Source organism: Tasmannia lanceolata, unplaced genomic scaffold (genome assembly GCF_043159265.1).
Source record: "Tasmannia lanceolata isolate RefF3 unplaced genomic scaffold, GAP_Taslan_0.1 ptg000016l, whole genome shotgun sequence".
NCBI lineage: Eukaryota > Viridiplantae > Streptophyta > Magnoliopsida > Canellales > Winteraceae > Tasmannia > Tasmannia lanceolata.
In genome coordinates this window covers 15,176,787-15,193,184 of record NW_027518693.1, presented here as the reverse complement: position 1 = coordinate 15,193,184, position 16,398 = coordinate 15,176,787, and the positions used below count along the sequence as shown (strand labels likewise).

General features: G+C 38.0%; 1 protein-coding gene across 1 annotated transcript; it reads left to right on the top strand.

Moving 5' to 3' along the window:
* Window positions 1-6,467: 6,467 nt before the first annotated feature.
* Window positions 6,468-11,034, top strand: FER4 (ferritin 4). The gene is made up of 8 exons (XM_077357346.1): window positions 6,468-6,834; window positions 8,752-8,835; window positions 8,920-8,980; window positions 9,102-9,189; window positions 10,108-10,169; window positions 10,299-10,364; window positions 10,487-10,550; window positions 10,682-11,034. Exons 1-8 carry the CDS (start codon window positions 6,524-6,526, stop codon window positions 10,729-10,731), a joined length of 786 nt encoding a protein of 261 aa, XP_077213461.1. The 5' UTR covers window positions 6,468-6,523; the 3' UTR covers window positions 10,732-11,034.
* The last annotated feature ends 5,364 nt before the right edge of the window (window positions 11,035-16,398 follow it).

The following is a 16,398-nucleotide window of genomic DNA, read 5'->3' as shown; positions in this document are numbered from 1 at the left end:
TGACTACATAAGATCATCGGAGAATTAACAGCTATTCTTTTGGAAAAAATTATTCCTACAATAGAGGTTTTTTTGTCTTCTTGTTGGAAGTCAAATCACCCCCGACAAAGAACGAGGTCTCTCATGTCCTCATATGCACGTGTTACTAACATAAATCCCTTTTTAATTAGTCTTCCTAGTGCTTCTCTTTGTCTTTTATTATCATCAGTCTTATCCTTTCACGTGAAGTTGAACACCTCAATTAAAAAATAATAACCTAGAACCTACTTAACTTAAGAGAATGGATTTTGAATCCAAGACTGATTATTGGACTCAAAATCAATTCTCCATATTCAAAACGAACAGAGCCTGAATAAACTTCCATTGATCGGAATATAAGATTATCTAGGCTATCCAAACTCTCAACAGTACTAGCTATGTGTGCAACAGCCAACAGGAATTAGGAAGACTACCAGTTTGAATTTTCTTTTAAAATCCAAAAGAAAACCCATCCTTTGGCCAACTTTCTTTACTTTACGACATTGAAATCTAATGAAAATTAGTAACTTTTTTTATTTTTTAATTTTGTTGTGTTGTGATAACAATAGTTATTTTATCTTAAATGCCCACCAGTTCTTGTTTTTATTTTTCTTTTTTCTTCTTTTTTGAGTAAGAGATAACTATATTAAGAGTAAAAATAAGAGATTACTGATTCACGTCATTATTCGCATCATTGGGGAGAGAAGCCCCACAGTAAAAAGAGTTACCCAATGTCCTGGATTTAGTAAGGCAATCCACTAAGTCATTGGCACTCCTAGGGACATGAATAAAGGAGAGAAAACTATTGTTAATCATACAACTAATCTCAAGCGAAAACTTTGCCAATCTCCATGGACCAATGCGGCTGCCTTGAGCCCAAGAAATAACATTTGAAGAATCCCCTTCTACTTCCAGCTTGCCTTCCATTTGATCCCTAAATAAGCTCATGCCAACGTGAAGAGCACGAACCTCCACCTCGGTTGAGTCTGTTGTTCCAACCGGACCAGAGAAGACGTAGATGATGGCGCCATTACTATCTCTAAAAACCCTTCCAATTCCCGCTTTGTCAGGGTTGCCAATGGAGCAACCATTGACGTTGAGCTTGAAAACTTTAGGTGGAGGGGGTCTCCAAACTGCTATCCCCTTTTCATTTGGAATGGAACCCACCATGATCGTCTTCCAATTCCGTAAAATGCAATCCGTAGAGTAGCCCCAAAAGTCTTCGTTTTGCTGTGCCCATTTGCCATGTTAAATTTGATCTTCCAAGCTATCGTAAAGGAAGATGAGAAATTTTCCTTTAAGAGTCTGAGCATTCCTTTCCAACCAAATCTTCCACATTACCGCAAAAGCTATGAGATCCCAAAGTGCTTTCCCCAATGAGCTAAGAAATGTCATGTTCCAACTCAATAAGAGATTCTTGATGAATTCTGATGCTACCCATTGAATGCCAAACCAATCATACACATGAGAACACATACGGTGAGCCTCTTTAGAATGGATGAATATGCAGTTTATAGATTCTTCCTCCATAGAACAAAGGATGCATCTGTTTGCTACCGGAATATTGCACCTTTTAAATTTGTCCCCCGTATTGATTTTATTCAACACTGCCGTTCAACAAAAAACATGGATCCTAGTAGGCACTAGGGAATTCCAAACCTTACGCCAAGGAAATGGGGAAGCCGAGGGTTGGCCAAGAAACCTATAAAGCGATCTTACATAAAAAGGCCCCTCGGATTTGGGGTCCGAATCCGACGATCATCTTTATCTTACAAGATAATACAGTCTTCCAAGGATGAAAGTAGGTTAATAAAGCACTCAACATCAAGGCCTCTAAGATTCCTATAGAAAACAATATCCCAAACTATTCTACCCCAACCCACCCTTTTGTAACACTCAAATACATTTGCATTTTTGTTGGTTGCAAGCCTATATAGACTCGGGAAGGCATGGGACAACAAGCATACCCTTACCCAAATGTCGCTCCAAAACCACCCTCTCTTCCCATCCCCATTTTAAACCTAGGGGTGTCAACGGATCCACTTCGGATCGGATCCACCTATGTCTTAGTCACGATCCATTCAAATCCCATATCGGTCGGATCGGATTCGGAGTGTTCTTCGGATCCTACTTCTTGTGTCCCGGTCACGATCCATTTCAAATCGGACCGTCCATCGGAGTATCCTAGTTGGTCCTACTTACAAAACAACAAAAATCTCAGCCTTCTTCATTTGAAATGAACTCCAAAACTTCCTTAATTCAAAAAAGAATTAGTCACTATATCTAATAATAACCCATGATTTTGATGAAGAATAGGATTTATTGTTGAAAAGAACTCCAATGTTCGAGGGTGCGAGACAATAAAACTTTTGAGTAACTAATCCTTGTTGAAGGTGCGTGGCAAGTTTATAGGAAGAAAAATCGATTGAGGATAGGAAGAGAAAAGGATGCTTAGAAAAGGGGGGAAGTGGAAAGTTGTAAGCTAAGTAATATTTAGTTCATTTTTATAAAAATACCCCTCCTTTAAGTATTGATATAAGAAATATTTTGAGGGTATTTTAGTAAAAGGATTTCGGATCGTGATTATCCATTGGATAAAATAGACTTCCATATTCTCGAGCCTCGGCCTCTACCTAATCTGCCCACCTCCCAGCCCTCCTTGGATTCTCCATATTTACTGCAAATGGTCGTTCTCCACAAAGCTTCCTTAAAGGCCATTGGCAACCATGATTTTTTTTCGTGGAATAATAGCATGATAAATGTTGAGAGAGGGATAGGGAGAGTGGGAGAGAACATGGCGTGAAGCGGTTGAAAAATCAGGAAAAAAAGTCTATTTTGAATAGAATGTTACGGTCCTAAGTGGGGGCCCGCCTAGGTATTGGACTAGTTGGGACCCAGCCTGGTATAGGACAGGTTTAAAGGGCCTTGCCTAACTCATTCCATTAGCTCTGGAGCTTTTGGAGTATCAGTAAGGTACCTAACATAGAATTTTTGTTTTCCTGATTTTTCAGCCACTTTTTATTCTCTCCGCAATCATACCTTCTCAATTCTCTCCCTCTCCGTCCCTCCTTTGTTGTTTTTCTCTCACCACATAATACACTAATATTCCATGGAAAAACCTTTCATGGCCTAAATTTTAGTGGCCCCAACATTTAATCAAGAAAATATGACACGCAACCGCCTTGTCCTAACTCCTAAGTAGAGAAAATGACAAGCAACCCCCAAAGGGGAAGAATTCAACATACAGCTTTTACACTCAACCTTAGATCTAGGGAAGAAAATTATATTCCATGTTAAAAAATTATTTTGGAAAAAAAATCAAGAAACCTAGTTTACCAAATGCTGAAATTTATTTTTCATGGAAAAAAATTTCTAATTAACTTTTTCCATACATCTAAACCGCCCCTTAGGAAACCCTGAAAAAAAGAAGAAGGAAAAGATACAATTAGACCCCCTGTGGGTTCTGACACATTCAACTTAACCCCTAATGTTTAAAAAGTTACAAGTAGACCCCTGTAGTTTCAATTTGTATAAGGTAGGCCCTCCTGAGTTGACGGTTCGCCACAGATTGAAGGGTTAGGATGATCCGATGGAGCTGATTTTTTGGGCACACCCTATCTGACAAGGCCCATCAAATGAACGCTTTGGATCATCCAAAAAATGTGGGCCCATACCCAAATCCAAACACTACAAAAAACACAGTGGGGCCACATTGTTTGGATGATCCAAAGCGTTTATTTGATGGGCCCTGACATAGATAGAGTGTGCCTAAAAAATCAGATTCATCTAATCATCCTAACCCTTCAATATGTGGACGAACCGTCAACTGAGGGGGTCTACCTTACACAAATTGAAACCACAGGGGGTCTACTGAGTTGAATGTGTCAGACACCAGAGGGGGTCTAAGTGTATTTTTCCCCAAAAAATATTACAGAACATTTTTTTATCATAGAGGCACACGGCTGTAGAGATAGAGATTTGAGAGGGAGTGGGGAGAGTTAGGGCTGCAACTCGAGCCGGGTTTTACCCGACCCGCATCGACCCGACCCGAAAATAGCCTGGGTTGGGTTCAGGTTTCATGGGTTTCGGGTCGAGCCGGGTTGAGCATTCAAAAGCCCGCATGAATCTCGGGTCGAGCTGGGTTTGAAGGGACCCGACCCGACCCGACCCGACCCAAGTTACATAAGTTATAGTATGTACATTTTTTCTATTGTTAGTTAAAAGTTAAAAGTGAAAACCCACGCATCCACTGTTATTGTATGTGAGTGTAATTTCTGCTTCTATGAGTTGAGTTGATTCAAGTGTTTGATTCAGCATTGTTTGATTGTAATTACAACATTGTTTGATTCAAGTCTAATGTGAGTGTAATTACATCATTGTTTGATTCAAGTGCAATGTGAGTGTAATTTCTGCTTCTATGAGTTGAGTTGCCTTGCCAAACAAGAATTTTCCTTAAATAAATTGCGTCAACATGAAAAAACCCGACCCGAGATTTATCATGGGTAGGGCCGGGTTTGGGAATCGTGGTTTTCCGAAAAAAAACCCAACCCTACCCGACCCTAGATATTTCTCGGGTAGGGTTGGGTTCTCCAAAACCTGACCCGCTCGACCCGAGTTGCAGCCCTAGGGAGAGTATGAGAGAGGACTACAATTCAAGGAAAAAACAAACCCCTTCCCAAAATGTGATTAACCCTATTTTTAGCCCTTTTCCAAGATCCCCACAAGCCTCTCAAATCCTTCCCTCTCCTGCCGGACCTGTCCTCAACCTGATATCCCATGGAAATTTTTTCACGTTTGCCAAACATACCCTTAGGCGCCATAGTCGACATCCTATTCCAATTTCTTCCAATTTCAGCGTTTGCTTTCAAAACAAATGAACGGAATCAGGGGGAGAATGACACCAGTGGGGAACTAAAGTTAAAAAAATGCCACAATCTGTTCTGTGAACTTTTCTTTGGTAATCTTGGAGAAGAAAGTCAAATATTGAAAGTAAGGTAAAGCACTAGAAAAAAATCAAGTAGTTTGAAAAGATAAAACTACTAGCTAGCCTAGATAGAATCAAAGTCCTCTAACTTATCTTTTAGAAGTCCTAAATAAATAAAACTCTTCCAAAATGTTTTTATTTTCTATTTTTTTTGGAAATGGTAAGATTTCATTAGAAAGGCAAGCACTCGACTAAGGCAGTGGAGGCAAGAAGAAGTACAAGAGAAATAGAGAGAGAGCAAATACAATATAACAAGCCTATAACAAAGCCTCAAGGGGAAGAAAATCAAAAATCTCTAAAGTAGGTCTAGTCTATTTGCCTCAACATTAGTCTATTTTTTGAATTAATTAAGTTTTTTATTTTAGTTTTTCCCACTCTGTAAATAGAAAAATTAGAATAGGAATCAAAATGGGATGCCGATTCTGATTCCTTATCCATACACAATAATAGTTGTTCTTGAGTCTTGACCATACAAAAGCTAACTAAAGACTCTTAAGATTTAAGAACATCTAATCAATATAATTTTTAGGCTGAGATACATTCAACAATCACTTTGATTCAACATATCTTCTAAACAAGGGATTTGCTAGGGTCCATTGCAAAAGGCATTTCTCGGTGGCTGGTCACCTTGACCCTAGCAAATCCCTCTAAACAATGCACAATGGATAAGCTATATACACCAAGTTTCAGTGTATATACTTGATTCAGTGTGAATGCAATAGTGCCGAGGATCTCCATCTTCTTTCCTTCTCCCAAAAAGCCAAACGGTCACTTTGACTCAACACATGATTCTAAATAGAGGAAAAGGTTTATGAGGTATCGTGCAGCCTTAGCAGCCCTCTAAATACACCATCTCCCATAGTTGTTTGAGTCATCCAACCCATTCATTCTATAGGTTATAGTTAAGATTATAGTTATGGTTATGGTTAGAATTATAGGTTATGGTTAGGGTTATGATTTGTGGAGGTCTAAAATGAATGGCAAGGAATTAGGCTCCATAGATATGGTTTGTTAGGAACACCCTATATGTGTGAGGTGCTATAGAATGAATGGGTAGGATGAGTCAAACAATATGGAGATGATGTATTTATAGTGGCTTGATCAGGCTGAGCTATAGCTCAAAAACCTTGCCCCCTTATAAATAAAGGGTATGGTATATACACAAATTTTCAGTATATACTTGGATCCAGTGTGAACGCAAAATTTTCCAAGGATCTCCCTGTTTCTGTCTTTCTCTCAAAAGGCCAAGCTAAAAGCCAGAAAAGTTTCTGGAATTAGGAACGAGTGTCTGATATTTTATTGGGATTCCACGGTAGCAGAAGCATCTCCACAGAGAGCACGAGTCCACCACGCGCCCTTCCTTGACAAGCAATCGTGGCCGTCCACTTGTCAACCATTCAATGACCCAAATAGTAAATCTAGCCGCCCTAAACCCTCTTCCTCCTCTATATTATCCTCTCCACACGCCCCAAATCACTCAAACCATCTCCTTTGAAAACCCTTTTGATTTCATACAAAACCATGCTTCTAAAAACTGCCTCTGCTTTCTCTCTTGTCTCCACACATGGAGAATTTCAAAATCAAAACCCTTTGAGCTCTGTTTTTCCTTTTGGGTCTTCTCTGAAACTTCATTCTCCACAGAGAAGAGGACTTAATGGCATTTTTGCTATGGTTTCAAAGGGCTCGAATACTGGGGCTCTAACTGGTGTTATTTTTGAGCCATTTGAAGAGGTTAAGAAGGAGCTTATGCTCGTTCCAACCTCCCCTCAAGATTCTATTGCCCGTCAGAGGTATTCTGATGATTGCGAGGCTGCCACTAACGAACAGATCAAGTAATTCTCTTTGATTTCTTTTTAAATTTGTTGGGTTATTTTTATTCGTGTTTATTTCTATGTTTATGAATCGGGTTTTCCATTTTCATGGCGGTGACTCTGTTTTTCCCCTGTTTCTAATGTGAACCCTTCATTGTTTCCTCTTCTTTTAAGGGTTTTTTTTTTTAGGGTTTTTTTTGCTGTTATGCCTTTCTCTATTTCTTTTTTCTGTTGTGATTTTCGTGGGTCTTCATAATCTCCAGTTTATCTATTGAGAATCCGTTGATTCCTTGTTTGCTTTACTGTTGCTGAATTTTTTTTCTTAGAACATACCCTTTCTATTAAATAATTTTACAAGTGTTTTCAATATCTCCATATATCTCTCTGTTCCTTCTTTTTTTCTTAAAAAAAGCAAAAAGTGAAAGTGAACTATATCCGCTACAAATAGACCCGGCAAGAAGTGACCCAGACCCTGGGTCGACCCGACCCACTCGTAATTTCTAGGTCCGGGTCCCAAAGTAGTGACCCGTTTCAACTTGACCCGCGGGTCCACCCGGCCCGTCAAAAACTGGTCCAGGCCGGGTGGACCCGCAGGTGCTCGTTAAAAAGCGGAATACTTTTTGGGGGAGAGGATGTGACGAAAATACATTAAGGATATTTATGTAACTTCAACCAATTCTCATTTAATTCCTGTAAATGGTCATTTCAAAAGACATTTAGGGCCGGTTTGGATACCTCATATATTGTATTTGGATTTGGAATTGAGTTTTGAATATAAAATGAATAGATCCAGCAGCTCATGTTGAGGGAAAGAGAGAGGAAAGGGGGTACTTCCTATTGGAGGGGAGAGGTTGAGGAGTAAAGAGGGTGAAGGAAACTGTCAGATCTATGGATTTCCAATTTCTTATCTGCACAACATATTTGAAAATGTTATTTTTTTCACTGTCAGTTGTCACTGTCAGTTGCTGAATTGGAAATCCAAGAATTTGATACGGATCCAAATTACAGTGCAAAAAGGGCTGCAAATGTGAGAAAAATACAATAAAAGAAAGAAAAAAGGGCACAAATACGTTTAAGTTTCAAAGGCATAGAAAACGTTAAAAGTGGTGAATTGATCCTCGTGCACTGAACCACTCTCACAAAAATACGTGCCAAAGAGGTTTTTTTTTTAAAAAACCAAAATTCTTTTAAAAAAAAGGTGACCCGCAGGTCAACCCAGCCCGTGCGGGTGGGGTCTGGGTCCACCAAGTAATGACCCGTAAAATTCCGGGTCATTTTTTATCTGGCCCATATGACCCGGACCCGTACGGGCCAGGTGAAACCCGGCTCGGCCCACCTGTTTGCCAGGTCTAGCTACAAAACTGATAGGTACCTAACTAGAGTTGATGGAACCTGTTAGGCTAGGCCCTTTAAACCTGTCCCATACCTGGCTGGGCCCCACCTAGTCCCATACCTAGGCAAGCCCCCACTCAGGACCATAATATTCCACCATGCTTTCAGATGCGCGGTCCTCGGCGGCCCGCTCTGTGGCCGCTTTCACTCTGGCCTTTTTTTCCAAGTAGCCCTTTCCACAGGTCGCCCCTTCTGTGACGGCCTACTGTTTGGCAACTTCACACTGGCCTTTTTTTTTACTAGTTAATTCTTTCCACAAGTAACTCTTTCCATGAATTGATAACGAGACGTGGTGGTTGCTCTTATAGGAACACATTAGGCTAGGCCCTTTAAACCTACCCCATACCATGTTGGGTTCCACCTAGTCCCATACCTAGCAGGCCCCCACTCAGGACTATAACAGAAACCATCTCCTTAGACTGGTGGTTCTTCTTTATCTTTATTTGTTCTTCTATTTACTTTTTCCATTTTTTTTTTAATTTTTTTTCATGGAAACGGGTTATCTATTTTCTCTAATTTGTGCTTATATTTGCTATTGAATCGCAGTGTGGAATACAACGTTTCATACGTCTACCACGCCATGTTTGCCTATTTCGACAGAGACAATGTAGCCCTCAAAGGACTTGCAAAGTAATTGATGGATAATCCAAGCACCCCCTTTTTTTTCGTGATTGCCTTGCTGTTTAAGCTGATTTATGATCTCTTTAACTTCAGGTTTTTCAAGGAATCAAGCGAAGAGGAGAGGGAACATGCAGAGAAACTGATGGAATATCAGGTACTACCAATCTTTCTTTCTTTGATTTGTTTCTTTTATTCATCATCAGTTTGAAGATGAAACTCTCCTTGCTTTCTTTGACTTTGTATTCCAATCTTTGAAACTGTTCTTATAATCTCAGAACAAGCGGGGAGGAAGAGTGATGCTGAATTGTATAGTGATGCCCCTCAGTGAATTTGATCACGCCGACAAAGGAGATGCACTGTATGGTGAGTTTCATTAGGTTGTGTAATTTGGATCTCATTCCTTTATGTGCCAATGGTATAAAATCAGTTTGGCCTCAAAAAAAAAATGGTTCCTATAAGTTTTAACTTCGTGAAGACTGTGATAGTTGAATGAGGAAATGTTCTTTAAAACAAGAAAAAAAATAGAGTTACTTGCATATATTTGATTTTGTATAGAAGTTTTGGGATATGGAATTTCCGCCACCTTTGGTAGACTTTTCCTGGAGAATGACTTTATTTTCAGGAAAAGACAAACAAAAAAGAAGTGAAAATGCGGTCAATTCTTTGAAAAAGCCAAATAAAAGGGGTGGAAATGTCATTTCCCTTAGGCCCCCTTTGGATCGCAGGAATTTATTGGAAATATTTGTAAAGGAAAATTATTTCTGAAATTTCCTACTTTTCTTACATTCAAAAAATAAAAGATAACTTGAGCCAACCCTATACAATTTTTATTTAAAGACGACCTATTTATGATACCCCCACTAAAGTAAACGTAATCATATTATTTCTCTGTAAGTTGTGAACAAACCCCTGTCTCTTTCATTTCAAAAAAAAAATTTGTGGAAAGAAAAATTTCCCAGGAATTTGTTTTCCATCAGGGATGTTTTTTTCTTGAAATCCAAAGAAGGCCTTAATAAATTACCTTTTTCTGGAATCAGTCTGGAGTATTGGATATATTCATGGGCTAATTAAGTTATAATTTGATTATTTTGCTAAAAATTGAAGTTGGTTGATTTTATTGTTTGAGTGATCAAGTTTTACTTGTTTAATTTATTATTTTCTGTTCGTATTATGGTGCACCAGTCAACTATCTCATTAGCCATAGTTTCCTGATTCAGCAATTTATCTTGCTTCTCTTTTGGATGTTTTAACATGATAATTTGATATGTTTGCTTGATTCAGCAATGGAGCTTGCTTTGTCTCTGGAGAAGTTGACAAACGAAAAGCTTCTGCATTTACATAGTGTAAAAATATCTTATCGTCCTTTTGTTTACTTTATTTGTCATATGAATTTACTTTCTTTCTTTCTTTCCTTTTTATATTTTTGTATCAACTGTTTGATTTCTGAGATAGGGTCATCTTTTTGTGAACAGGTAGGAGAACGATGCAATGATGTTCAGATGATGGAATTTATTGAAAGCGAGTTTTTGGCTGAGCAGGTGCAGTATGCCCTTCTCTGCGTGTAATTTTGTATTTTTTAAAAAAATTTCCCTGGTTTGTTCGATTAGAATAGAGGCTCCGAAGAGTCTAAAGTTGTTTGGTGTTCCAATGGGCCTCTCAGGTGGATGCCATAAAGAAGATATCAGAATATGTTGCTCAGTTGAGGAGGGTGGGAAAAGGACATGGTAAGATTCAACTTAGACTTCCACTCTCTCCATTGCTTTTATGTTTTCTCTATTAAGATCATATGTTTTGAACTTCAACTTTCGGTATTTGGTTTTGGTCATGAGAGGCTGATAATTTGGTGGATTTGCAGGTGTTTGGCATTTTGATCAGATGCTACTCCATGAAGGAGATGCTGCTTGAGAATAAGAAACATACACAGATCAGTTTGCAAGAGAGCATTTTGATCGGATGCTTGTGTGGGAGTTTGGTATCTTGATCAGATGCTTCATGATGAAAGTGTTTATGCATGAAAAAAACAGTTGTTTACCTTTATGAAGTAATTTAGGTGTAGGATCTTAAGGTTTTCTATGTAATGTTCTCTTAGCATGTTTGGGTGTTCTATAGTAGTGCAACTACATATTAGAGACCTACTTTGATGTTAAAAACATGTAATTTCAATTTGAAATATGGCAGCAATGTAACAAATGAAAATCTTTGTGTTTAGAGTATCCAATGCAATATCTTGTGGGGATCTTAATCCAGTTGCTTATCAGGGTTTTATGCTGTGGCAAATGAAAGTTTCTACGGTGCTTAGAGTCGCTTCTGGCATGGTTAGGGGTGGCCAACCGGTTCGGTTCTCGGTCCTTGGTTACTTCTTTTTTTCGGTTCTCGGTTCCCGGTTCCATGAACCGTAAGAACCGAACCGAACCGTAGTACGTAGTAGGACCGAACCGAGCCGGACCGAACATAATCGGTTCGGTCCGGTCCGGTTCTAATGGCTAATTACTAATTATTAATTATAATTTATAAAAACTTTTAATTAAAGTTATAATATAAGTTACTTTCTTGTTATAAGAATAGTATTAACTATTACTTATTAATATTATTAGTAATTTATATTAATAAATATATGTATAATAGAAATATAAAAATATTATATATATATTTAAAGTTCGGTTCTTCGGTTCCAAAACCGAACCAAGAACATTAGACCCGGAACCTTATTCGGTTCTTCATCAGTGGAACCGAACCGGACCCAAAGTATTTTTAAACAGTTCGGTTCCGGTTCGGTTCTTCGGGTTTGGTTCGGTTCTGGCCACCCCTACCCAATTGCATCATGCCGAATCGACTCGGATTTGGTTTGCCCTCATTTTGACGCACATCCGCATTTTGAAACATTAATCTAAATTATTCACCTAGTGTGTCTTTTAATAAAATGGGTCGGCCTAAAATCATATCAACCGAACATCTTATGATTTACATGGTATTAGGTTGTGGTCATTTATAGTTAGATCCCCTAAATAAACATTTTTTTTATAGAAGACTTGAGCATCCTCTCCTCTCTTCTTTAGCTCATCTTCCTATGTATATATAATATATGTAATGTGCAATGTGTGCATTATATGAGATCAGCTTGTGAGTTATACTATACTTATAAATGATGTTTGTACAAAGGTATTAGGCAACATATTGGGGAAAAAGCTGTAAACAATGCTACTTCCACTCATTTGGTGAAGTAATCTATTGTCAATAAGATGTATGCAACATTAATGGGGAAAAAGCTGTAAACAATGCTACTTCCACTCATTTGGTGAAGTAATCTATTGTCAATAAGATGTATGCAACATTAATGGGGAAAAAGCTGTAAACAATGCTACTTCCACTCATTTGGTGAAGTAATCTATTGTCAATAAGATGTATGCATGCCAATTTGATGACTTCGGAGAAATTTTACACAAAACATATATACCCTATGTCGAGAATGGCCAGGGAGTGGTTAGCATGTTTGCTCGATTTGTGACATGTGAACGAGGCATGTGTAGACTTGGCATTTATAATTTTTTTCAATCTACCCCGATGCTTTATTGGTGGTACCATTGCCAAAGAATCTTTTATACTAATATATTTCTAGTCATATGGTGCCCATTTAATCTCTGTGTTTCCTCTATGATCTCGGTTCCTTGCACCTTTTATACACATAGTAATTGTATTTTGTAGAAAGATTGTCTATAAAAATCTCCTCTGTAGATGATGAAGTTGGATGACAAGGTGTTGTAAGGTATTTCTCTTCTTCCTAAGAGCCTCTAGAGGATTTGGTTCTCAATTAAGTTCTCAGTGTTGTGAAACTAAGGCTTGTCGTACGAGACTCTTACCGCAACCTCCACTGAGTTTGTATATGAGGGGTGCATCTGTGCTCAGTGGTTAAACGGTCTTACTCGTATTATAAGTGAAATCTGAAACGTGGAAGTTAGAATTTAACTTATTTTTTTAACTGGGGTATCAGGCCTTCCAAGTGTGCATGTTAATGGAGGAGTTTTTCGTCATCTTCAATTTTCCCTTAATCGAGCACACCAAAAAGATGAAGGCCTCATGAACGTAAATCTCCTCGACCTTTAGTGTTAAAGCTATCTATAACTCGACTATCTATGCCTCATATTCAGACATCTAATTGATACAATTACACTAAAGTTTAATGGTGCCTGTGGGCGTGTGAGACTTATCGAGGGCTACCAATAGTGCACCTATTTCATATCATGTTTGGTCTGCTCCCCAATTGAAGTATAAATTCTTAAGTATAATTTATTCGTCAATTTTGAAACTGCTCATGGACACTATTTTGTGGGGGGAAGAATTATTTAGAGGTTGATCTTTGTGAATTGGGTGTGCTGTTAATTGTGTCTAATAGCCCTTCTCTTGATAGAATTTTCAGTGGCATAGATGATGCCAAACTCGTAGAGAAACACAATCCATCTAGCTATTCTCCCAATTAAGGATGATTTTTCAAACAAATACTTATTGGGATTCATTTGATAGATAACTCAATATACCTTGTGGGACAGTAAATAGTGTGTAAGTCTTTGGATATCCCAAACCAAGGCTAAACATGTTTTATCGAAGGTGATACAGTTCTGTTCGTGCTCTAGCATTATCTTTCTATGGTAATTGCTTGCCCTTTCTTTCTTTCTTTTTATTATTCATCAGACTGATCCAGCATATGTCCCATTGTAATTTCGATGATGATCAAATAGAGCAACGGTCAGGGGAATGAGATACAAGGATAAGATGATTAAGAGGTGCTCTTTGGTTTCCTTAAAGGCCTATTTGTATTTCCCATTCCATTGTTTGACTCATCCTTTGAGAAGCTTATGTATGGGATCACTAGTGATAGTGAGTTAAGAAATAAAATAAGTGAAATTAGATATTCACCCCTTTTTTTTTACTTTGGACAGCCCCCTCATGTGTAAGAGAATAGTCATAAAATAAATCAAATTTCCTTTTAACTCCTTCCCCGAGTAAAAAAAAAAAGGGGGTGAATGTATCACTTCCCTAAAATAATTAACATATTAATTCCATGAATGAATCCTCAAGTTTCCTTTTATGTTTTAGTTGGGGGAATCTTTCAGATGACTTTGATCTTAGATGGGTCCACCTCTATGCCTACCACAGGCCCTAAGATTTTTCTTGAAGTCACTCCAAAGGCACACTTCTAAGGATTGTGAGGTTGGAAATTTTGAATTCTCTAGCAAAATTTGCTTGGGACTGGGCATGAGATTTACTCTAATTCACTGATCATGTTATCTGCATTTAATTATTTCTCTTTGTATATCAAGTCATGTAGTAATGTGGTACCAACCTTATGGTAGGTGGCTTTGACATTCTTCAACCCAACTGGCATCACCTTATAGCTGTATGTCCCTGAAGTTGTAATGGCGGTCGATTTTCCATTTTATTGTTTTCTTATTCCATTTTCAAGGGAATCGGAATAAGAATAGGAATAAGATGCCGATTTCGAATCCTAATTCCGGCAATCCAAACGCACGGTAAGGGTCTATAAGAGATAGAGACCCTGTGAAATTGAGAGGGAGAGAGAGAGAGATATCTCATACATTTATGCTATATGATCCCACCCAATGTTTTTTAAATTATTAAATCCTTTACTACTAAAAGTGAAAATCCCCGAGAGTTCTCCTGCTCCAAATGCCGTTCGCAAGTTTTGTTCTCCTTCACTTTCCTCATATGTCCTCATTCATTCTGCCATTTCCATCATTTCAAGCTATGCTTTACCCCTACGAATACGCCAAAAAAAAACATAGCAAGTTTCCCCTCCACCAGCGACACGTATACTTAGTAATCTAAAATATAAAAACAAGTTTCATCTCCACCAGCTACACATATCTGATATCATATCTCTAATGCTGGGTGTCCTTTCTATTCAAAAAGCTAAAGACAAGTTTCATCTCCATCAAAAATGGGTCTTCCATCTCATTTCCTATGTTTCTTCCATCTCATTCCCTATGCTTCATGTATTTAGTTTCTTAGGGTTTCTTCCTGGATCCTTTCATCACCCAAAAATATGAATTGATGAAGACATCTATATCATGAACAGGGATTTCAACCAAAATTGTGCTGTGTGAAATATGTAAGCTATCATTCAAGTGTGGAAGAACATCTATTCATAGAGAAAAAGGGTATGTTCTTTCTCTGTGAACTTGTTGTATTGGTGGTAGATTAAGCAATTAGCTAAGAGGAGGTAACCTAGATGGGTTAGGAAGGTGGGTTGGATTAGAATTGTTTTTTTTTTCATGATTATCAAGATTTCATATATTCTATTTTTACTCCCTAAGTGCTCTATATAGGCACACACTTTTGGGATTGATTGTGATCAACTAAGATTAGTAGAAATCCCTAATTTTACAGTTCCAACTCAGGCGAGTTTTTGGGATATTTTGACACCGACGGTATGTTTGCTTAAGGCTCTGTTCACTTGTTTTCACTTGTTTTCTAGCTGTAGGAAAAGAAAAGAAAAGAAAAGAATCTGACGTGAAAACTGGAAAAGAAACTGTGAGAAAATTCCGTTGTTCACTTGCCAAGAAAGGAAAAGAAATTATGCAGGCAAAGTGGTTTTCTCAGGAAAGTGATTTTATCATCCTTTTGGTAAGAAAATTTAGAGGGAAAGTGCAAGAAAGTCGGTTTTTCACGTCATTATTTATATTTTCCACTTCTGTAATTCCACTTTCCCGAGAAAACAAGTGAATGGCAGAAAATGTCAAATCATGTCCAATCACGGGAAAATTTGGCTTACTTTCTTCTCATTTCCTTTCTCAATAAGGCAAGTGAACAGAGCCTACAGAAAAATAAATTCCCTTCAAAAACTTCTTTGTGAAAAAAAAAAAAAAAAAACAGCTACAGCTACAACGGGTTGGGTTTTCGAGGTTTTTGGATCAAGAATTTTTAACTGAAAAAAAAAAATTTACATAAATAAATGGGATACAAAACCTTCCAACATTTGATTTTCATGGAAAGAAATTTCTGGAAGGACTTCCAGTGTAGCCAAACATGCCTTTAGTTTTTCATATGAAAACTAAAGTGGAAGATGTCGTCACCTATCCATAGATAATACGAGAAGATAGAATTACTTCATTCTGGATTTTTTGTGTATAAATTAGGAATTGGAATTGATATTCTATTTTGATTCTCTCTTAATTCAGAATATCCAGTCCCTCTATAGATCGGGAGGGTTAGGATCAACCTATGCAAATGACTTTTGGGGCACAACCTATTTAGGCCGTGGCTCATCTAATGGACTGTTTGGATTATCCTATGGTGCATGTCATACCTTACTTTTTAATAATTTGAGGAGTAAATTCCTCAAAATACCGTACTGGGGATATCATTTCCCAAAAAAATTAATTCAGAACAAATTCTAATAAAATTTCCATTCCAACTCTCCCGATTCGGAATCAGCATACTATGACTATCTCTTGGGGCGGCAAACAGATTCCGGCATTTCCCCATCTAATTGCTCCTCGGTATCGATTTCAATTTTCAGCCCCTTGGATTCCACTCTTTTTTTAAACCAAACGCCGG

Coding starts and splice junctions, on each gene's coding strand:
- FER4 (XM_077357346.1), top strand. CDS start 6,524: ATGCTTCTAAAAACTGCCTCTGCTTTCTCTCTTGTCTCCACACATGGA. Junction 6,835..8,751: donor GCCACTAACGAACAGATCAA/GTAATTCTCTTT, acceptor ATTGAATCGCAG/TGTGGAATACAACGTTTCAT. Junction 10,551..10,681: donor GAGGGTGGGAAAAGGACATG/GTAAGATTCAAC, acceptor GTGGATTTGCAG/GTGTTTGGCATTTTGATCAG.